Raw genomic sequence first — 24,161 nt, forward strand, 5'->3', positions numbered from 1 at the left:
AGTGTTCAATTACCTAAAAACCTGAAAAATATGGTTTACCTAGGCTGCTCAGTTTTTTCATGTAAAGAGATTTTAATGACTGTTCTTGGCTATATAACTCTCATCCCTGGCTAGGTTAAAAACCTTATCTTTTATCTACTAGCCACCTTCTACTTTCTGAGAGAACACAACACAACTCTTGGATTTCCTCTATAGTTTAAGGCATTTCTGACACATTTCATAACAGCTTCAATATGACAAATTTCAGAAAAGCTACAATAAGCACAAGCACTTTTTTTTAACTGCATGAACTCACTACCACACCACATGAGTACTTACATTCTGCCACTAAGTGGACTTTCTTACATAGTCCAAACAACATCTGATACAGTGCACTCAGTAAGGCACCACTTTGTCTTGCTGGGTACCACAAGCTCCCGAGCTTCCCTACAGGCTGCAGCACTGGTCCCTTGGCTTATCTCCCCCATTGCTCTTCCTGAGCTCTAGGACAATTTCATGAAAGTGGGTCATCACAGCACGCTGCCTTCAGTTATTACAGAGAAGTCCACACACCTTTTCCAATGCTGTTACTGTTGAGGGCACACTTGAAACAAAGTTCACCTCTTTGGTGACAAATAATAGGTCCGATGAAAAAAAATTCAAGCAATATTGTAACTTTAACTTAGGCAGGAAGATCTTCATCTAGTGAAAATATATATCAATGTGCATTTCCCTGCTCAGTTTTCTCACCACTCACTAGTGACAACTGGATTAATGTAATTTTCAAAAAAACAGTCCTTCCAAAACACAGCTGTATAATTAGCAGAGACCTTCTAGTGAACAGATGGAAAAGTTTACTATCAGAAAGATCCAGATTTCCCAAGTTTACTATCAGAAAGATTCAGATTTCTCAAATTATTAATGAAGTAATGACTGAAGAGTCGTCAGTATGGATGAGTACAAACATACTAAGCCTGTCAGTGAGGTTCCAAATTCAAAGTATAAATCCAATTTAATGGTCACTTAATGGTACCTTTGACCTTTGAAGTTTATAAATTTTTGAATAAGCAAAATGCGCACATCTGTTATTAAACATTTCAATAATTAAATCCCCTATGACTATTGATATTAATAATGTAAGATTTCTATGGAAATAAATATTTTATAAAATGAAGGAAATGTAGAGAATAATGTTGAGCTAATAGTCTCAACAAGAAAAATAAACCAGAGATTTCTATATCATACCTCTACGCTTGGGCTAAGGCTACTCGGCAGTGTTTCTGATGTCACTGTTGTGCTTGGAAGGCTGGAGAAGTCCCAGGTATTCACAGGCTGTATTGGTTCAGATGGCTGGGAGTGATCGATGCATTTTGGATTGTCCAATAAGGTCACTTCATAAAATTCTTGAATATCTATAAAGATGTGAAAAAATTAAGAAATTAGGCTTTATAGTTTCTATAACATTCTGATCTTAACAACATCTTCCTCCTGCAAAACAAATTAGATACCTACTACTTTATCTACCTATTACAAACAAAGCTGTATCACCAAGATCACACGAACCTCCCCACAGGAGACGCAACGCACTCTCTATGCCCCACATCTCAGAGCCTGTGTGTCCCTGCTCACTTTGGGCTCCTGCCACTGACCCTGGCAGAACGATCTGCAGCAGGAACAGCAGAAGCATATAGAATAACTGCAGCGGAGCAGTGGAATGGATGAGTGTCCATGCTTCAAGTTATGGTATATGTAACTTCGCTAGTGTAGCCTTTGGCTATCTGAAATTTACTGCTCAATGGCAATATTATAAGGTCTTTTTTGGGTATATTTTTTAATTAAATGTCCACAGAAATAGAAGTATACTGATGAAATCGGCAAGAGTGAGAACTTGCAAGAAGCTGCAAGAAGTTAAGCAAATGGAGATTGATCAGGGTGGCTCATCGTCTGCTTTTTCAGTCTAAGTAACAGAAATACAATGAGACTTTAACAGTACGAATTACAGCTCATACTTATGAGCTAATAAACAGCTTTTCCTGAAGACTCAAATGGAAAATTCTGGGGAATAAGAATCTGTCTGCACTAGTTTTTATTGACATCCTGTCAACTACATGAAGCAACAACAGAAATAACACAACCTAAAGAAGCATCAGATGTGTTTCTATGGAAGTATACGCACACGAAACTTGCTACCACAACTGTAATCACATCTGTAAACGCTCACATTAAAAAAAAATCTGAAAAAATATAGGCTAAGGGAAGAGTAGACAAATGAAGACATTGTCTTGGAAAGCTTTTAGTCTCTTCTTCAAAGTAAAAATCTGCTAAACAGGAGTTGTAAACTCATGGTTTTAATTACACCAACTTCATAAGAGACAAACATAGAGACACAGCTAGCCCAAGAAGTAAATAGGACCCAGCCATGAATTAGGAGGACTCTAATCTGCCAAATCTTGTAGCTTTTCAGCAGCTGCCCAGAGTCAGTAACAGAGGCACAATAACTAATTCCTTTATAAAGCTGCACCACAAAAGAAAGACCACACAAATAAGAGAAGTCTTACTGTTGCTGGTGTTCCAGTCTTAGGTTGTTTGGTTTTTTTATATAAACATTGCACTCCTGCTCTCTACCACTTCAGAAAACTGCAATTCTCAAGTTCCATTTGTATCTTTTTCTCTGAGCAAGAGTCAAACTCCTATCAACTGCTTACATTAATTTTTAAAGTTATACTTGCTCTTAGCACTGCTGATTGGAAGAAATAGCAGTGAGGGTTGCAGAAGATGTTAAGTGACCTAGATATACAGGAGCAAAGCAGCCTAAGAGATACAAATTGCTTTTAAATCTATCTTTCACATTAGCTCCCTCAGTTGTAAATTTATCTTGTAGCTGCATTAACATTAATACATCAATCAAGCACACCAAATACAGATATTTCCCTCCCCCCCTCAATAGAGAGTACTTTGTATATTAAAATAGGCAGTGGTTTAAGTTGATTCTATAGCTGCAATCCACAGCAACCAAGCCAGGAAGATTATTACATTATTTATGGGAAGGGGTTATTTGTGCAACTGTTTTGCAACAGAAATCTAGGGCACTGATTCTCCATTCTGCTATGATTCTTTTAAGTCCCTGACAGAGAAGGTAGCCATTTATTCATACTTCAGAATAACTTGTTTCAAAAAGCACATTATTTCCCATACACCTTCTCCACTTCTATATGAAGGACATCACAATAGACTTACTATTGAAAGATGTCAAAAATGTAAATACCACTTAATATGGCGATTAGTTTCTCTCTATCCTGAACCTGCTCCAAACTCTCAAAAAAAGTTTCTAGAAACTTGGTGTCTATATGATAATATCTATCTTTAAAAAACAAACAAACCAAACAAACATAGATTTACAATTTCACTATTCAGAATGCAAACATTAAGTACTTATGAGTATAGGTAAGCAGTCTATGCACCCTGAATGCATTAGGTACACAATGAATGAGCGCTGGACATTTCCATTTTTTAAAGCCAGAAAGTCAGGGCATACTAAATCTAACCTAAAAAATTTCTTCTGCTGGTCTACTGCTATGTATCAGCTCAAAAACATATTTAATCACATGAACACACTTAAATATCTTCTGAAGTCATAATTAGCTGTGGATGCATTATTAGTATATGAAAAGTTTTCCTGATTCTTACAAATAGCAGTTTAAATTTATGGTTAGATTCCCTCTTCAAGCTGGATGTGTTTTTTTTTCATGTCCCAGACCTTTCCTCTCATACTAATTTCAAGACAAATTATATCTCAAGCTAAGTTACAGAGAAATAATTCAAATCAGATATCACACAGCAGTAAAAGGAAATAAAGACAGGGAAGATTTCTAACCAGTGGGGAAACATTAAAAGAACATCTGACTGACACTGAAAAAAATAGGAGCACAAGGTTTCAGGAAAGTGAAAGTGACAGAAAGTGATGAATGGTGGGCAACACAGAAAATCACCCTGGTCAGCTTTTAAGTAAATCCACATTAAGCAGCCAAATCAGCAGTATGTTTGATGGCAACAAGAATAAAAGTCTATACAAAGCAAGTGACAGACCACCAGTTCTGAAAAGGAGGACTCTTAAGACATGAAAAAGAAAATTATTTTATTATAATAACATATTAGTATTTATAATAATTTAAATTATTAGTAATGTGAAAAGCTAAGCAATGGTGACACACAGAGTATTTTCTTCCAGTACTCATTACAGTATAAGTTGACCAACTAACTACAAGCGGTTTGCTGGTGTATTATTTTCTTTTCCCTTCTTGTATTCCCCACTCATCTTAGTTTTGTTCTTTGAACAGGTTCGTTCACCAGTAACATGATACACTAGAAGCTAAAACTGCTCACTCTTAAAGCAAACAAGAAAAAGTTATCTACCGAATATAAACTGAAATCCAAATCAGCTTCACAAGGGAGTTCCAGGTTCATTAAAAACCACAGCACAGTAATTAAAAGAACTGCAGAATTGCAGAAGCAAACAAATTCTTACAACATCTCCTAAATTAAGTATATTTCATGGCACTTCAAGACCCTACATCAATTCTGTCTAGACGATCTGCCACTGAGGACAACCATCAACATGACACCGTTCCTTCAGATAGAGTTATTCCGTGCTCCTTAGAAATCGGACATAAGGTCTCTGCTTGCCACTTCTACTGGTATGTGGAGTGTCTGACACGTTTTGCTGTATATTCAACAGAGAGTACACTTGTAATCAGGAAACTTAAGATGCATGCATGTTCTAAAAATCTCATTGTCGAGCCAAGTTCTCCACATACACCTTTCCTGCAGAAAGGAATATGTAATTTTAGTATAGCCAGCTAGTAAAATAAAGCTGAGCAGAATTATTCTCTGTATTCACTTACACATGAACCTTTTGATAGCTGTAACTTTGCAAGTCAAAGATGGGACACCTCTAGTGGCATTTTCTTAAGAGAACAGTGTAACACCATAAACAAGGTGTTGACATTGCTTGTAAAAGGCCACGGGCCTCATGCTAAGCTAATAACCAGGCCTTTGGACTTGTCTTGGCCTGCGTGGAGCTCTGTTTTAGCTTGTCCAACTCTTAACAGCAATTATCTAAAGACCAGGTGACTTATCTAATTTATATAGCTTTTACTTAGCTTCAGACAATCGTGTGATGTTACACCTATTTTCATAAATACTTATATATAAATACACACAGCTTATACATAGATAATATTTAAATATATATTTTTCATATAAATGTTATATATGCATTCCATATATACTATATATAAATACATGTAAAACCAATAGGTGTTACATTACACAATTGTCCGAAGCTAAATAAATGCTATACATAAGTACATGCACACACATAGAGCGTATATACAAACAAGAGTGGGTGGGTGTATTTCTGTAACTAACAGATTCCAATAACAAGTAGTTATTCTATAGGGAATGAATTACCTATGACTCCAGAATAAAAAACTGCAGAGGGGAGCACATGCACAGAATGACAGGAGAGGCCTTGAGAATAAAGGCACAGGATGATATCAGAGGCCTCAAGGCTACAAACAACTCCTCAACTCCTAATTACTGGTCAAAGGAAACCAACCTTGAGAACTGGGCAAAAACAGTTTGTGGGATAACAGAACAAAGAACAAGCATCCAGCATATGTATAAAAACACCGTATATACAAGGAATTCAAATGCAACATGGAACTGAAAAGTAATGAAGAAAGAATGAAGCACAGAGTATGTTAGCAGATAACCTCAAGAAAACACAATGAGGAGGAAGAAACTATCAACACCATACATCTCCATGGGAAGGATTCCCTGTACCACTCAGTCTCCCATTCCCTGCCCTTCCCTGCCCATATTTTAATATATTTTGGCTTTCCAACAAGTACTAAGCAACTCACTGTAATTTTTTACATGATGATGTTCTTTAGGTTTCTGATATAGGACTTTTAATGTTATGGTATTGAGGGAATCACTAAAATTTAATTGGCATTTAGTACTCATTGAAAGTATTTTTAAAAAAAACTAAAAGCAGTCCTTCAATGATCACAGTAACCTACTGTTTTTGGGCTTTGCATTTTTACGCTTTAAGCATCTTGACCATTTCTGGTTTGTAATTTTTTTTTTTCTTAAATAAATGCCAGGAAATTCCACACAAGCTTAACATTTCAAGGACTAAAACACTGACACAATTACTTCAACAGACTGCACTGGACACTGTGCATGTAAAACAGTGACCTGTTGCCCTTACATGGTATACTACACAAAGTTGCAAACTGCTACCACAATACACATGAAGCTAACAACCACATTCATATATGAGGTATTAATTGTATCCACATTTGAAGATTTTCAATTTTAATGTATTTAACAGCTTTGTGCATGAACAAGAATTAATTTAGGAAGTTCACGTTTCTTTTCTGTTTGCTCATTTTTTATGAGCTCTAAATTCATATTTTGCATTCTGAAACGCAAAGTGGAAGGGTCACCTCCCTTGACCTGCTGGCAGTACTTTGTCTAATACAGCCCAGGACACTATTCACCACCTTTCTTGTAGGGGCACACTGCTTACTCATGTTCAACTGGGTGTCCACCAGGACCCCCTTTTCTACAAGACTGCTTTCCATCGGGCTGGCAAACAGCATATACTGGTACACGGCATTGTTCCTCCCCAGACTTTACACTTCTTGTTGAACTCCATTAGGTTCCTGTCAGCCCATTTCTCCAGCCTGTTGAGGTCCTCTGCACAGCAGCATGACCAGGATTTACGTGCTCCAGCTATATAGTTAATTCTGCACTGACATCAATGACATATTCCTTTCCAATAGATGTTCAAGAGCAGAACAAACCAATTTTGGCCAATGTCAAAGTCAGTGAGTCAGAAAACCACTAGATACATTTGCATCAATGTACAAACTTTACAGCACAAAGCATTTCAATACCAGCTTTGTTCAGGAGAACGTTTCAGTGCAACCATGCTCCCCTCAGGCTTGCAAGCAACCAAGGAGCTTATGAATTCTTTCAGAAATTGACTTATTTCAGTTTAGTATTTCACTTGAAGATCCATCCATCTGAGCAATTCCTTTGTCATCATTGATCTGCCTCTTCTCAGACATTCGCTCATGCAAGTACAGCACATGCAAATGCCTGTGTTTTTTTCAAATATAGGCAAGTTCATAAACAAACAGGTCTGTTAAGAATTTGACTACCTGTACATCGTCCAGTAAAAAGAGGTGTCCTCCCATTACAAACTAGGTGCTTCTCTAATTCTAGGGGAGAGGGGGAGGAAGAGACATCTATCTTTCTTAGGGGTTCTTGCCAAAGCACCTGAAGCACTGAAAACTTAAGTCTTAAAACTACTAGAAAGGAAAACAAAGGTCAACATGTTATTTCAGTTCAGGGCAATTTGAGATGTATGGCATCTGCCAAATTCTTAGCAGCCCTACATAATGAATGTATAGGCAAAATGTAAGTAGAGTCACTGTCAGAACAGGCAAAAGAGTCTGCCAACGCTACAGGACTTTCTATCTTCAGTTGTAAAGCAACTCCTACTAATTCTAACAAATTCTCAATCCTGCATGCTTACCTCACCTGCTATATCAAGCTAATATCCATTTAACACAAGTAAACCAAGACTTGAAAAGTATACGATTAGTGGTCAGCAAGAAAGTACAAAAACAAAGAAAAGCTTCATATCCATCTACCAAGCCAATGACCAGAGTCAACTAAGTATTCTCTTTGTGTATTCATTGGTTGTGTCGTGTCATGGTGCCTGTATGTATCCGGGCAAAATAAATGTTTGCATTCATACTATGAAAAGTGAAAACCAGCCTCATCACAAGCCCCTTTCAGGGTAGGTTTGGCTTGTTTGTTTTTCTTCTTATTGAAGAAGTTAAACCAACTACTGCTTGGCACAATCAAGACTTCTTAAAAAAATGAAAGTTGCAAGTTGCAGTGCAACTTTCTCACCACACATGCTGTGTTCTACCAGATCCTTTGCGATGAGCAGCAGCATCCAACCACTCAACCTCAGCCCTTCCACTCGTTTCAGTAACTGTGTCTTACCCTTTAAACCAAACTTCTGCACACACTTCTTTGCTTAACTCAAATTACAGATTATATTATTTTCCACTTCAAACACAAACGCTCCTTAATTTGGGTTCAACTGAAACCATCTTCATCTAACCTTGAATCTAATTGTTTGCTTTTATTCCTCTGGCTGCTTTTTAGTCAGACATGTTCAACTCCTTTCCAGCCTGTCCATTTACACTTTCCAAACTGTTCATTCATATTTTCCTCTTTGCTTACTAGTCACTCTTTCACCATATCTTCACATGCTCTCTTTCCAATTTGCCTTCAGAAACTCACAGGGTCTTCTCAGGGTCTTCAGAACTTAAGGTAGGAAAAACTTAAAAAAATTAAAGTTGTCATCACACTGCCAAAAATTGGCACAACCTTCTGCTGTCCAAACTCTTTTCCATTTTGTACCACCTCATGCATACTTAGTCATCAACCTAAGCATAAAAAAAAAAAAAAACAAACTAAAAATGAACTCCCAGTTATCCACCTTCTCCAACTACCTCAACTCCAGTAGCAAATCAGCAGCCAGTATAACAGTGTACTTCTTTTTCTTAAAAGCGTGTATTTACTATTGTCTTTAGTGGTAACAAAAACCTGGCAGGCCAAAGGAAGTGTTACTAGCAAGTCTAATTTGTAGGATGTCCTCTAAACGGTGCCAGTACAGGACTGAGGAGGTTTCTCTCCAGATGAATGCCTTAAAAAAAAAAAAAAAATAACACACCCTATTTTTAGGATGAGTTCACGCAACACTCCAAGCTGAGCTTTCATACAGGTGCATAGCTCTGCTTAAAAGAGAGGGCGTACACACTGTTTTTTTTCTACCAACAGTAAGCTCATAGACTCCAAGGCAATTATCCAACATTGGTGGCAACAAAAGGATGGGTGATACCACATACTAGCATCTCCACCAGCAGCAACACTTGAACATTTCCTGCAGCCAAATTCTAAAACGTTTCTGCAAACAGGACTTAAATTTGCAATGCTTGTACAATTTCTCCATGAGTTTTCCTTACTGCATCTCTGTCTTAGACTGACCTTTTAACTCCAAGCCAAAATATCTCCACTTTTTTGAGGACATGACTGGGAAGATACTTGCCCATGACAAGATTCCTATAAAAGCTTTACCCAAGAGCTCTAGAGCCTCCCCTAATTTGGAGAAGGAACATGAAGCTAAGGAGGTTATTCTAGTGTCAGCCCTACACCTTCTGCTGTCTCTTACCATTCTTGCAAATTTGGCCTAGTTATAATTCAGGAAGCCATCTGTGCAAGGAGACTGCTAGTATGCTGCTAGAGTTCAGTTTCTTTGAAGATTCATTCCACCTGCACCAAAACAAGCACCATCCCTCAAAACACAGGCAACCAGATGCACAGGAGGCAGAAGGCACTCCAGCTGCAGAGCTGAACAAGATGTTCTGCTCTTGCTGCTGGGATCATCATGGAAGCAGGTGTAAAATTAAGACCAAATATCCTCTCTTGTGCTTTCCCCCTTCCTCTACGCTGTACCCAAGCACTGAAGCAAATGTTGAGGGAGATTAGGAGCAAAGCCAGGCATGCAGCAGCATGGGAGGAGACAGGCATCACAACTGGGGAACACAGGTAAGAAAGTGAAACAAGAAGAACAGGACAGAAGACAAACTTCCACAAAATCTGGAAATTATACCAATTATTCCCAGTTTCGACTTTCTTTTCAGGCCCTGGATGAACAGATTAATTGACAGTTTTCTTGTCAATAGCCCCTTTTAATGGTAACCCTGTGAAGAGAATAATACTGTAATTGATAAATCCTACAGTGTAGCTATTCAACACTGAATACACAGTCAGTTTAATAACCACAGGGATAGTCTTTTTGCCACAATACTATTTCTCTGCATACCAGTAGCTACTCAACTTACACTAGCCTTACTTGCTATTTTAGGCTACCAAAAGCAGCACCTAATCCCAAAAATTCATTGCATTGCACTGACACACACACACGGATTACAGCATGGAAAACACTTAAAGCACACAACCCCAAAACATTCCACGCTATTGTGTGCATTACATACATACAAAACAAGAAGTAATGCTTTAAGAAGGAGGAGCAATGAGACTGTTTCACTCATTATTACGTTCCTTGAAGAGGAAGACACGCAGTTCTTAGAAAAACTGACATTCTGAAGCAACAACAAACTACATGGCAGTAAGCATCCTAACAATGACTAAGTTAAAACACCAATCATCTGGACACCAACTAAAATGTTTTATCCTCCCCCCATCTAGAAAAAGAAGAATATATTAAAATAATCAAGTAACTAACTACCTTTGAAGACACAACTCTAGGTCAAATCTCTCTGAAACTGACCAACTTTTGCCTAAGTTTCAGAAGGAGACCATAGTAAGCATAACAACAGCACACCCTTAGGTAACTTGTCCTAAAAGCAGACAACCACCTCGAAGTTGCAGGAATTATATCCATGGATATTTCAACCTCAAATGTGAGCAAAGATGTTGTATTACAGAAGCTGCAATCTGGGGAAAAAGTCACAAAAATGCAGCAAGGGTAAGATTTCAATGTGAAAATACCCTATTTAGCATCCACAACAATTTCAGTAGTATCCAATATAAGAGAGGACACAATTCCCTCTGAACTTTCCTCTAATAAAAGAAAAAAAACAAAACAATACTCACTATCTAACTAGATCCTCGACTTACTGTCAAGAATTTCTGGATTCTTAATGTAAATATTATTCAACTGAGTCTGAAAGAACTTGTACTAGGGCCTCAGTAACACTTAGAAAATGGGAAGCAGTTCACAAAGTAACTTCCTCAAGTTAACTGAAGAGCAGTCTTACACAATAACACACACTCAAAACTAAAATTCTCCAAGGCCTGAGCTGATCTGAAAAGTTAACCGTGTCATCATGCCATTAGCTCTATTAACTAACTATATCACTGAAATAAAAGCTGATAACTGAAGTTTCCCCAAGAGCAAGTACTTTTGGTTTCAGTTATGAAGAAGAGCTTCTGCTTTAACTGTGTTTGATTTTAATTTGGCCAGCAAGTACAGAAAATATTTCCACGCTGGATAATTGAGAGGGAGCTAAAAGAGCAAGAATGTCTACAGAAATGCCACACACAGCTCAGCTAACTGGGGCCACATGGCATCTATCAGAAGCGTGGTCAATCCACTCCAAAGGGTACTAACTTTAATGAGTGCTGACCCAATCCAGTCTACTTCAGACCAAAATTTAGGGTTGTTCCATTCCCCTAATTCAGTTCAGAAAGCCAGTGCGGACAGAGCTGAGAAAGATGCAGAATGTGTTTTATATTCCTTTAAGTTTCAGCCCTGGTTAGACTGTTGATAAATCTGAACAAAGAGTTTATCTTAATGCAACCATCAATTTTACAAAAATTTTAGAGACAGGACTTCTTTCTCTGGTGTGTAAAAATATATTAACGGGGATTTTAATGCATTGCATCCAATTCATACAGCTCAGGGATCCAAACTATGGTTAAAAAAACTTAATGATTACCAGAGGGGAGCTGTTCTTTAGTTCAGTAAGGATTACCAAAACCCCTACAACTTTTTTCTTCCAGATTTCCCACACTGGATATTTAGTGTTAGGAATAGCCCGCGTAAGCACAATTCTTAAGGCAGATCTTCATGCAAAAGGACTCCAAGTGAAATAAATTAGACTGCTTACACATATGAAATTCAACACATTCAACCGTCCCTAGTCAAATTTGCCTTTTTATACCAAGAAGTCTTTATATGCATAGCAATAAAATAATATATATAAAAAAACCACTTAAGATGGACAAGGCAAGAAAGGCAGCACAGCCAACTCCATTGACAGGGTACGTAGAGACTCTTTTAGAATTCCCTTTTTCTGACACCTGTGCAAATGGAGTTAGTTATTGTCAGGAAAAGAAATATTTTTAAATTAGTAAACAACATGTTTCTGGCTATAACTAGTAATATTTTTATTTTAGAAGACTATTTCAATATGGTCAACTGCAGCACACAACCCATGAAAAACAGACGTTAATTACAGAAAAAGATTCCGTGTGTAAACAGACGCCTGCTTCACATGTCTTTCCCCTCAGAAGTGTTAGACTTCTGCAAGTGTTCCTCCTCTTATATTTTCAAATAGATAAATACATCATATCTGTACATTTACATGAACCTGTACTTTCTCAAGAAGGTAAAAAATGCCTAACTTAGAAGCAGAACTTATCTTCAGAATTATTACTTCATTATTTGAAGATAAATACCAAATCTCTACTAAAGTGAAATTAAGTCTATCCCATGCCTCCATATGTGTATATCTTACTTTGATGTCTTAATAAACTGACTCACCAATTATCAGAATATCAATAACAAGCTATTTTAACTACAACCAAGAAATCACGAGCTAGAAAAAATACCACACAATTCTGAAACTGTACAGTAGGAAGTTTACTTAAAACTGACACTATTGTCAAGCTGATTTTAATTACAGGCCATTGGTATCCATTTAATTAAAGTACTAAACATCATCACATTTGGCTGGTTGAAGCAACAGCAATGGGAAATACCACAGTACAGAAGACATGGAAAATCATAAAAATAGGCTTTTTCACAGACTGTTTTAAGGAGGACACATTTGGTTACCAATTTTGTTACTCATTTGAAGTTCTTACAGTTATTTCACTTAAAATATAACACTGTTGCAATAATGTCAACTTCATAACACTGGTTGTCCACACTGACTAGCTATTGCTCTAATTCAAAGCATTTAAAGCCGTAATTGTATATTTAAGAACCAGGTCAGGTTTGTAGATTGCTGAACTAATGATTTATTGATAGAATTAAAAGGAGCAGACAACATCTAAAAAGGCTTAAATGAGAAAATAATACCACTTATTCTTCAGCATCCAAATGGAAATTCACAAAAAAAAAACCCCACAACATACCCAAACCTTTAATTCCTTCACATGTATCTAAATATACAAAAAAATGATAAAATGTGTAGTTTTCAGGGATATTTTATTTACCCCATTATAAACCTAAAGATACATTTCTGTGCATAAAGTAATGTCTATTTTTTGCTTGAAAGAACAGCATTTGATTGCCAAGTTAAAAATTATACTAAAAAAGATACACGAAGTTGACAGCAGTTCCTGACTGCAGCCTTCATAAACATTCTCACCTATCATGGACAGGCATGTCTTGGATATAGTGCAGTAACTTGGCAGAAAAAGCAGAAAATAAATGGATGAAGCTTTTTTCTTTTTTAGTATTATATAAAAAAATAAAAAAAACCAACCAGAAACTAGAAGTAGCATGCTTTCTGAAAAAGAATCTATATGAGACATAACTTTGTAGTCGAGCTTGAAACTTTCTGTCAGAGCAGCACTGGCTATTTAAGTTGGGGATCATCACAACTCCTCTAAAAGGCACACTTAAAAAATCTGCTATGAAGTAATATGAACCTGCAGTACAACCAAATACTTCATCCAGCCTGCTCCCAAATCTTCACGGAAACAGGACAGGCATAAGCAGACCCAAGGTCTTCCCAGTAACTGCAGCCATCCTCCAGTTAGCATCTTTTCCAGGGAGTCCTCCCACTCTTTACCCCCATCATGCAGTAGTCACACCATAACAAGATCTTCCCAGAAAAACAATAGCCAGGAGCACCCTGCCACAACAAAAACTCCCCCAACATATTTCCACAGAAAGGATCAGGTTAAAGGACAGACACTCAAGTTGACAGCATAAATTGCTTGGAAAGTACTAGTCTTCTGCGTTATCACCTTTCAGGCAAACATTTTGGGAATATACACATAACCTCCGTAATAAACAAACATACAGTGGACCAGTAAACACAAAGTTAATGCAACACACCCAAGAAGCATGATACCTATTGTGCATGCACAGATGAACTGAACTCAACAAGAACTAGGGTCATATGGTTGCAACTTGCTACACAAGACCAGAAAACAGGCCAAGTGGCCCACCCAGGCAACAACACGTTCCTGTTTTCTGCTCTTGCAGAAGGAAGCCGCAGGCATGAGGTTGCCTGCTGTTTCAAGTTTACTACTAGGTGTAGAGTTACTAAAACAATGAAGATATGTATGTGGATATGAGAAGAAACTATGTCTTGCAGGTTAGAATATCAAAGCCTAATAGATCGGTATCTCATTCAATGAGCAGGAGAAAAAGGAGTACTGCACAGATCTTCAAGACAGTTTTTAAAAAAAAATAAAAAAAAAATCCACGCACATACCCAGAACAAGACAGGTGGTAGTCAACATTGAAATTTGCAGGGTGAAAATAAAGTTGTACTTATGCTTATTTTTTTTTCCAGACAGACACACAGGAAATTCAAAATTACATGTAAGTAGTTCAACAAGACTTATGGGAACACTTTAGTTGAAGCACTATGAATGCTCTAAAATAAGAATTAGTAGTGTTTTCATTACACTTCAATATGCAACAAATAAAGGAGAAAAGATGACTGTAGTATTCCCTGAAGGATTAGAGATATCTTATCATTTACTTTAAGTTAACTTTGCACTGCATATATACCCTTTGTCGTGTTTTTAGATTCTTCAGCAGAACATTCGCCTGAATCCTACCTTAGATTAAAACCATTTCAACTCATTCATTAACCTGCTACATAGGGAGTCACAAAAAAAAAAAAAAGCAGTCCTTAGAAGTTGTTCAGGTGAATAAAGACATGAGGAAAAACAGTCTACATAAATTAGTCTACCATAACACATCACAGAAGAAAAAAATGCACAACAGTTTTAAGCAGTTTGGGCCAGCCACAAGCCTTAAATACACTAAGTACATAAAACAAGCGAACTGTTGATCTGTAACAGCACGTGTGTTACTATGCAAAACAAAAACACATGGACAAAAAACACATGGCTTATAACGTAAGGGCAAAATACCCTTTTCTGCAAGGCACAACACAAGCAAGAACCGAGCGCCTCGAGCATAAACCGAGAAAAGCCAGCCTTTACCTATCAAAGCCTGGAAGAGGTTACTTTGGAAGATGCTGATGACACGCTCGATGGAGTTTCGCAGCTGCCGGTCCTCCGCCTGGCTCAGCTTAGAGCGGTATTCCTCCAGGAGGCGCAGGGCTCGCTGGGTATCTGCAAGCGGAGACCAGACACACCGGTGACCCCGCCGCACCGGGCAGGAGGACCGGGGATGCCCACACCGGCCACGCAACAAGCCACCGCGCTTGGGACCGCCCCAGCCCAGCCCGGCGGCTCCTTTGTTCGCCGGCCAGGAGAGCGCGGGCGGCACCGCGCTGCCCCTCGGCGGGCTCGCACCGCCCGCGGACCGCCGGCTCACGGCGGCCGCCCCCCCTCGCCCGTCCCGCCACCACCGCGGCTGTCAGGCAGCGGCTGCGGGGGCCCCCGGCCGTGCGGCGCTCACCTTGCTTCCTGACGGGCATGGCGCTCCGGGGCGGCGGCGGCGCTCCCCCGCCGGCCGGGGCTCCGCCTCACAAACTTTGAGCCCGACTCGCGGCGGCGAGGCGGGGGCGCGGCTCCCCCCGCCGGCCGGCCGGGCGCGGGGGCGGCCGCCCCGCCTGACTCACCGACCCGCCGACCGACCGACCCACCCGCCGGCCGGCGAGCAAACGGCTCCGCTCGGGGGGTCCCACCGGCACCCGCCGCGGTGCCTCCGTGAGGGACGGGCCGAGCTGGGCCGGGCGGGGCGGGCCGGGCAAGTGCCGGGGCGGGCCGGGCTGTGGCCGCTCGCGCCACCCGCCGCCTCCCGCTCGCACCGCTCGGAAATTCCAAACTTTCCAGCCAAAATGGCGGCCTAGAGCCTGTGGGGAGCGCGTCCCCCCCCCCTCCACGTGACCGGGCCCGGCGGCCGCCCAATCAGGGCTCGGCTGGGCTCGGGGCCGGTACCTCAGCCGGCGGGGCGGGGAGGGAGGAGGCAAGGTGAGCGCTCGCCGCCCGCCTTAAAGGGGCGGTGGCCCCTGAGGCCCGGCCCGTCCGCCCGCCCGGCGGGTACCGGGGCGGCGCCGGCGAGCAGAGCGCCCGTTGCCGAGAGCCCAGCTCCCCGCTCCGCACAGCCCATCAGCGACGGGCAGACTGCGGCGTACTCCCTCCCGCCGGCTGAGGCGGCGCGGCCTCGGCTCCCCTCAGCCCTGATCGCTCCCCGGCGTGGCGGAGCCCCTCTCCCCAGCACAACGCCCGGGGCGGCCGGCTTGTACCCTGGGAGGGCGGGACAGCCACAGGTGCGTCGGCAAAGTTAGTTGGCGGTTTCTGTCACCCCCCCTTTAATTGCCGTTTGCACGATGTGTGTGCAGCTGGCAGGAGTTGAGGGGCAAAATGGCCTAAATACCTGTGTTTGCGCTGATGCTGTAGGAGTCCCTGTGTGGATCAGCTCCTGCTGTAAAAAACACATAACTGGAGATGTTCCTTGCCCCAGGAAGCTGATGGCTAATTGCATGGCAGGAGGTGGTGGGACAGGGAGGGGACACAGGCACCTTACAGACAGGACCGGCCTACGCACAAGAGCAATCCACAGAGAACTGGCATCCACCTGTTGCTGGGATTTTCCTTCTGCCATTCTGGCGAAGAACAGCATGAGAAGGAGAGGAGGGGCTTGCATGAAGGAGGATAAAGAAATAGCTTTGCTGTGGTTAACAGAGGACATGAGGTTAACATAAGGACATCATAGGACAAAGCATGACAAGAAAGCAACAAGCCTTGCTTGTTTGAAAATTTATGTAGTGGCCTGTGTAGGCTAACATCATGGACCAATCGGAATTATGAAAGCTATTTTTTCAAAACTACCATGGAAATGGTATTGAGGTGCCTTCAAAGGCAATACAAACAGCTTGCTTTTTCGCGTGATAGCAAAGAGGAGACGGAGCATAGAAATGAGTGACTTGGATAGAAATATGCGTGAGGTAAATGACCTTTGCAGCATATTCTAGATGCCATCAAAGGGAAAATGTATATTAAAACTGGTTAATTTGGAGGTAGCGCAAATGCTTGTCCTGAGGGAGAATGTTACTTATTTCCCAATCAGATCGATGATCAGCCGGAACCTCAGATCTGAAACACTTCAAACTCTGTATGTATGTGCATGTGAGAGGCAGAGAGAGACTTGAAAGTTCAAAGCAAATCCTGCTGATGTGGGGTTTTTTGATCCAAGTTTGCATCTCCATTTACACTCTTTTGATTTAGACACAACTAAAAATGTACAAGAGCTTGCCCCAGGTACCTAAAAAGAATCTCCGGGGCAACTCTTGCAAATTTGAAGTCTAAAAATCATGACTAGATTTGGCTGTGGCAAAGTCCTAATCCTAAAGAAAACATACACTGCAATAAATCTAACCCACATCTAGAAAAGGTCTCTCTTATCCCTCTCTCTCCCCCTGCCCCAATACTCTCGTGCTTTGTACTTAGATTTTCACCAGGAGTTTCTCCTCCTCCCACAGCTGTGTACTGCAAAATTGTTCACAAACATCATTGAAGAAAACAGAATATACATTTAGTGCTAACTGACACACATTTCCCATTTTCCTCCTTTATAGTTGTACTTTCATACTTTCAGAGTTTTGGCAGGAACTGGTACCAGTTCCTATATTTTGAAATGAAAGCATGCTAAGAAGGGACATTGGCAGACGCCTTCATCATCTGGCCTCATCAGTTTTCACTGTTTACAACAGCAATAAAAGTACTCTAAAGGGGCCATAGTCCTCTTGATGTCAGAGGAATATATATACAGAAGGAGAGGAAGAACAGCCTAAATTTAGCTAGGAGAAAGGAGACATCTGCAGCAGTTAGTTTGGTTTTGCTGACTGACAAAAATGTATTATTACAAAGCAAAAAAATATTATTTTTTTTTGCAATTAAAGGAACCACCATAAAGAAACTACTTTTTCATAAACAGGATTTGATGTTTCCAAGGCTTTTTTATTTTAAATCAGAGATAATCCCATTACATACGGTCATTGTGCTGGGGATAGCAAAATAATCCCATATATAACACCCTGAGACAGCATTTCTCACTTGTTACTAATGCTCCAGGAAAAAAAAAAAAAAAAGAAAACATCAAAGAGGGGGTCAGGATGACGGATCAGTGAGCCAGGAAGCAATTAGGTGAGCCTTATTGTACCTCAGAGAGCGGTGTTGGTTCCTGGCACTTCTGTTTCAGTTCTAGGAGGATATTTGTTGATTGAAAGTGGTTGAACCAGAAAGCACAGTCTTAAACTTCAGTATCTAAAGTGGTTTTGAAATTCCAGTGCATATAGAAAATACCCCATGAATGTAAAGTGGTATTTTTACTAGCACATGGCCATAAGAGTCAGTGTTGCAAAACTGTCCTGTATTACATATCATCTGTTTCAAGCTCCAGTTTTCAGGAAATTGTGTAGTTCCCTTGGAGGAGGGGAAAACTGGGTACGAAGCAGAGCGTTTTTGCCAGAGCTTAAGCAGTATCATTGAAATCAAAGCACTATAGACAGCATACAGAAAGGCTTGTACTTAAATTGTGGGCGATGTGGTCAGCACACAAGTCAGCATTATGTTGCACTCATCATCTCCTGGCTGCACTCCGGAATGACCCTTGGTGAGGGAACTCCAGAACAATTACATGAAGCAGCAGCCTGGGGCAGCTGTAGCCCTCTTGGCCCCAGAAGCAGCTGAGGACCCTACAGCCCCCGCTCCCTGCCTGCAGGTCTCACTGTTAAAACCCCTTCTTTTGCGACCGCTGCCACCAGCCTGCGTGGGATAGTCTGTCTGGGACCGTACCTCTGGCAGGGGCAGGCAGCTTGCTACAACGTGTGTATTGTTTTGCCTTTGCATGGAGATGGTGCTTAGTGGGGGGAAGCACGATACAGGAGCAGACAGGTTTTGGCAGCAAGGAGACCAGCACAGCACAAACAAGTTGCCCAGATGTGGAGGAACTTCGTAACAGCCACCTGATCCCAACCGATGCCATTCATGCACACAGGGAAAAGCAAGCTCTGTGTGAGAGGCTGATAAACCCTGTTTACAAACCCGTAGTGAAACAGAGACAATGCTTTCCCATTTTGAGAACTATGCCAGAGCTTGTTGGTAGCTGCCTGCTCTGAAAATGATCACCGTAGTGACCCCTGTCAGGGATTTGTACCTGATCACACACCTGCTCCCACCTCCTCAAGGCAGGCCAGCTGCCAGCTGCCACTTTGAAAACAGCTCTTTATGCTCTAGAAACGCCACCTGCACAGCTGGCACCCCACTGGTGGAATGCTGTCAGGCTCTTGCGTCTTGCAGTGGTCACTCATGGGCCACAGGCAGGGCAACATGCTGTGGAGGGGTCAGACTTCATGCCGGGTAACTGGTGGATCCCTTAAGTCCCACTGGAACCAGCTGACAACTACGTGGACTGCACAAAGTGGCAATATAAGTAAATGTGTGGCAGCTCGTGCCCCACACAGTAAGGAGAGAGGTATGGTGAACTCAGAACATGAGACTTCAAGAACATTCACTAGATCCACACATAACATACCAATCAACACAGCAACAACCATTTGAAAACCAAGACAAAAAGGACAGCAGACACCACCACATTGCAAGAGTTTACAGTTACCAGTATGGCCAAGAAAATACAATAGTAATGAGCTCAGACAAACTCCGTTCCAGCGGAAGGTGGGGTAGACTAACTCAATAAATACTGGTGCACTTAGTCATATTCATTTCAAGTTGGACAGCGGTGTGTAAGGTAGCATATTGCTAGAATCAATAATATTAAATTTATCAAAAAAGAGTTGCTGCCTGTTGAAGAGTAATGAGTAAAACTCAAGAGTTTTTTATATTGGGCTTACTAATGAAAGAAAACACAAGAACAATAAAATTGATCCTTTCTATCTTATGTTTGTCATCTGTTTAATGCCCAAAGTCACCATATAGTATAGCAGTCTCCATATAGTATACAGAGCAGATGATTTCCGCTTTTCATAAAGAACTGAGAGTTGTTACTCATAAAAGGATCTCTGACAGCTGCAGAAAAGCTTTCACTTCACAGCTAACTAGGGAAGCAATGAAACTAATGAAGCCTAATTTCCCCTGGTAAATAAGGAATGAAGCCTGAGTGAAGTTAGCTTGTTCATTATGCCTCCACTCATCTGGACTCTCTGATGTCTGATAAGATTGGATCACGTGGACAGCCTTACCTTCCAGGAGCTGTCTTTTCAGGAGAGTGCCTTCTCTTTATCATCTGTAATTTGCTTATAAGAGATGCAAACAACTTCTTATAGAGGCATTCTGCTTGAAAGAATGGTCGAATGTGTCTTTTTTCTGCAAGAGCTACTACACTTAGCTAATTTTCATGAGGCTACTCAAGGGTAAAGCTACTCTTTTCATTATGTTATACAGTTACTGTGTCACACGATCCAGTGAGTCGTGTGCCTCAGTCAAAATACCTGCTCACTCTTTTCTGTCGTCTTTGGTTTTGTGGGTAAAATGAGTTGCTGCCTATCACATGCTGAAGGATCCAATTTTATTGCAATTGCTAAAATCAAAGTTCTATTAAAAATCACAGTTTAGCTTATTTAATTAAGCCTACTCAATAGAATTCTTATGGGATCATTTTACATATCCTTGATTGTTTGATTTGAATCTTATACAGAGAAGACAGTTTCCCAGTAATACAAGCTTCGTATTTTTAATTTGTGAACTCTGTATCCAGTGTTTGTCCTCATAACTGAAACTTGTCTTAGGTTAATTCGATCTTGACCAGAATACAAGGATGCCTTTATTCTTAGGGTTAGAGAGTCCAGCTGAGTATGACTGGTAGATGAACATGTTCCTGTTTACAGGGAGAATAACAAAGAACTGGTCTTTTTTTAATCGAAAAAAAAAAAACTTTTTTTTTTTTTTTACCCTATTATTGTGCAGTTTGTGTGCTCTGAAATTGTTTGAGCTCTTGTTCAATTAGGGATTGTATGCCGTGTGTATAAAGTCATTTCATCTTTCTTTTGCTCTTGTAATAATGTGTGTCCATTCAGTTGGGACAGTTCACAATCCTACAAAAGAGACAGTGAGTTTTGTTATTCCGGCAACCTCAGGAACTAGGGCATTATAGGAAATGATATGACTTCTATTTCATTGTTTAGAATGTTTTATTTAAATGCATTCACCTAATATATAGAATAGTTTAATTGGAATTTCTATAAACAATTAAAGTTCACTGCCTGGCTGCTAATGCTCCAACACCTTCTGGAAGGCTGCAAAATATAAAAAAACAAAAACATACAAAACAATATTAATGATAACCATTAACAACTAGTGCCAATATGACATGCATCAACCTAGATCATCTTCCTCCACCCTTTCTATAATCGGGCCCGTGTTATATAATATCAGCTTAACAGCTTCTTAGTTGACTTCCCGATGGAAAGATAAACATCATTATATAACCTACCTATTTTAACTTTCCCAGACAAATTAAGCAGAGAGGTTGGTGAATTGGATGGAATGGGTTTGTCTCTGTGAAAACCTGACCCTAGAAGTAAACCCTCAAAGAGCAGGTTAGATGCTCTTCGGCAGTGTGTTCCTGTGAGGAGCTGCAGTGGTCGCTTTGAGGTTTGCCTGATCAAATGCTAACAGGTGTGTTTAGAAAGTTACTTTGGGAATTTTTTCTATGATCAAGTGTTACCCAATTAAAACAAAATCTATTTGAAATGAATTTAACTCTTCACGTCATATGAACGTATCACAAATTCCCCCCAAAACAGCAAGGTTATCTAATTCAGACAAGACAGTGCTATTAAATCTCACTGTGGGATTCAGTCACTGGCTATGCAAAGTAGCACCTTCTCCCAGAAAGTGCAGAAGCCACTTTGCTGCTTTTTCCCTCTTTCTAGACTTTCAAGTCCACAACATGCCTTGAAGTGGAACCGCTGCCATGGGTCTGTTTACTGTGTGCTGATTTTCAGGCAGCTGCTCTCTGGAGGAGCTACCTCAGCCAGTGTCCTTGCACTGTCCCAGTGTCAGTTCAGGCATCTCTACAAGCCCAACCACCCCTGGAGTACAGAAAACGGTGTGCCTGAACCATGTGATCCAGTAGCACACAGCAAAATGACATCACCGCGTATCACATCAAAATACCTTTGTTTTCCCAACCCGAACAATGTCATATTTGTAGCAGAGAGCATGGGGTTGTGCCCAGCTTTATGCCTCTTACACAAGGGTGAGATCTACGTATGTCTGCTGCCACCACGTTTTCCAACACATGCGCCTGAGGAAACAAGTCCTCTTTGTATTTTGGGATTATAGGCACAGGTAGCTAGATTACATGAGTGGAAAAACTAGAAAGGGAGTTTGCCAGTGGATTTTTAGAGGAAACAAAATCATACTTTCAGAAAGTGCCTTCTTTTAGAAGCTAAGAATCAGTCTTCAAATAAACAGTTTCCTTGCAAGGTATTGAGACATTCTGTTTTGCACCAACACTGAATATTCCTAAATGCTGCAGGAACACCCTGAGCATGAGGAGCCCTTATAGTAACCCCACTCTCTCCTGGCATGACGGACAGCTTGTTTAAAATTCCCTCTTCCTGTGCTAACACCTACCTTTTGCGCTCACCAGATAATTGGAGAAATACATATTTGAGAGCTGTTGGCGAGAGCACAGACAGCAGACTGCTGGTTTGCCCTTCACAAACGGTAGCTCCATCTGTAGCATTCCGCCTGCTACTAGCTACAGGCTACGCTCGCTATGGGTACCAAGCCACAAGCTTCCCCTCCCGTCCCTCCTCACTCCCTGCTGCTCGAAATGGTACAAGTTTTCTGCAAAGACATCAGCTGAGGGAAGGAGTTACTGGAGCTAGCACGCTCAGCTGGCCCCCAGGGCTGCTGCTGGTGGTGAGCAGGTAATTGAATTATCAGGCACACCTTCCCTTTAATGGGTTTTCTTCCTCCTTGTTTGTGCAGAAGCTTTGGGAGGATAAAGGTGAGTATGTTCCACAGCTATGTGAAGGAAAAGAGCAGTGCTAAAGAGGAATGCAGTTAAAGAATTCAAGAAGAGTTTTGTCTTGTTTGGAATTTTATGAATAATTTACGTTCTAGGAGGGAGAGGCTGCCAGTGACTGAAGCTGCAGGGTGAGTCCTCCAGTGTCCCACTGAAAGCTGCAGAGCTGGAGCAACCCTGGATGGGCAGTGGCGAAACCTGGAAAACTGTGTCTAGCTATGCAGGGATCTACTGATGATGAAGACGTAGGGGCTGCAGAAATTGCTCACCGTTAATGCATCCCACCCTTCGTCCCAGGTGAACTGAGCACTCAGTGGTGCTGTTAACAGTGAGCATCCTGCAGTGCCCACACAGCTTTTTTGTTATATTTTGATACGTGTTTAGGTGCAGAAAGTCCTTGTAAACACGATCTGTTTTCAAGAAAGGACTTTGCAGAGAGCCCTCATGTGGGCTTTGTAAAAAACACCCTTTAAATCCTAGTGGTATTGTATCTGCTCTTACTTAGTATAAAAGAGGTTGTCAGAGTCCAAAGGAATCTGTTACTGATTCACATGCAGATTCCAGTTTGTCCTTTCAGTAAATCCTCTGTGATAGATAGTTCATTTAAGCTTTGTAGCTTGCATATCGCTTATCTTGCCCCAGTTCCGTGATCAAATACTATTGCAAGTTGAGGTCAATGGAAATTTTAACAGTTTCTGATGGCGTGTTCCCAAGGAGCTTGTACTAGACTCTCTGAATCAGAACTACTTCTGAACACACTGACCTAAGCGTTTTGCTGTTGTTCGCAAAGGCTCGCACAGACAGATAACTTCTTCAGCTAGCTCCAAGGATCTAGCTATACACTCCAGAAAGCTACAGGGAATCTAGCTGCGATAATCAAATACACACGCCCAGAGACAACAAGTACTGTAAGGCTATTTACTACTGATATTCCAGTGCTTCTACTCCTTCCGTTAGCTTTTTGTCCTCAAAATACAGCATTTCTGGAAACAATCTATAAACCTTCCTTATTTTTAGAGTTTCATTACAGGGGAAAAAAAAAAATTCTTCCACTACCCATGACCGTGTTTTTTGCAAGGTAAAAAGTGGTATCACTAGAGGCTGTACCACATTCCTTCTCAGATCTACA

At 41.0% G+C, this 24,161-nt stretch overlaps 1 protein-coding gene across 13 annotated transcripts in view; it reads right to left on the reverse strand.

Moving 5' to 3' along the window:
- DLG1 (discs large MAGUK scaffold protein 1) overlaps nt 1-15,863 on the reverse strand; it is a 162,005-nt gene extending 146,142 nt beyond the window's left edge. For 7 of the 13 annotated variants that reach the window (XM_054207247.1, XM_054207238.1, XM_054207234.1 and 4 more), the window contains exons 1-3: nt 15,494-15,862; nt 15,073-15,204; nt 1,225-1,391 (exon numbers count right to left, since the gene is read on the reverse strand). In XM_054207247.1, the coding sequence (XP_054063222.1) occupies nt 1,225-1,391; nt 15,073-15,204; nt 15,494-15,512 (318 nt within the window). In that variant the 5' untranslated portion in view covers nt 15,513-15,862. Of the gene's footprint in view, nt 1-1,224; nt 1,392-15,072; nt 15,205-15,493 lie in introns of all 13 variants that reach the window. The other 6 variants (XM_054207241.1, XM_054207237.1, XM_054207236.1 and 3 more) reach the window with 2 other exon arrangements.
- Between the last annotated feature and the right edge of the window lie 8,298 nt (nt 15,864-24,161).

Source organism: Rissa tridactyla, chromosome 6 (assembly GCF_028500815.1).
Source record: "Rissa tridactyla isolate bRisTri1 chromosome 6, bRisTri1.patW.cur.20221130, whole genome shotgun sequence".
In the NCBI taxonomy this organism is placed as follows: domain Eukaryota; kingdom Metazoa; phylum Chordata; class Aves; order Charadriiformes; family Laridae; genus Rissa; species Rissa tridactyla.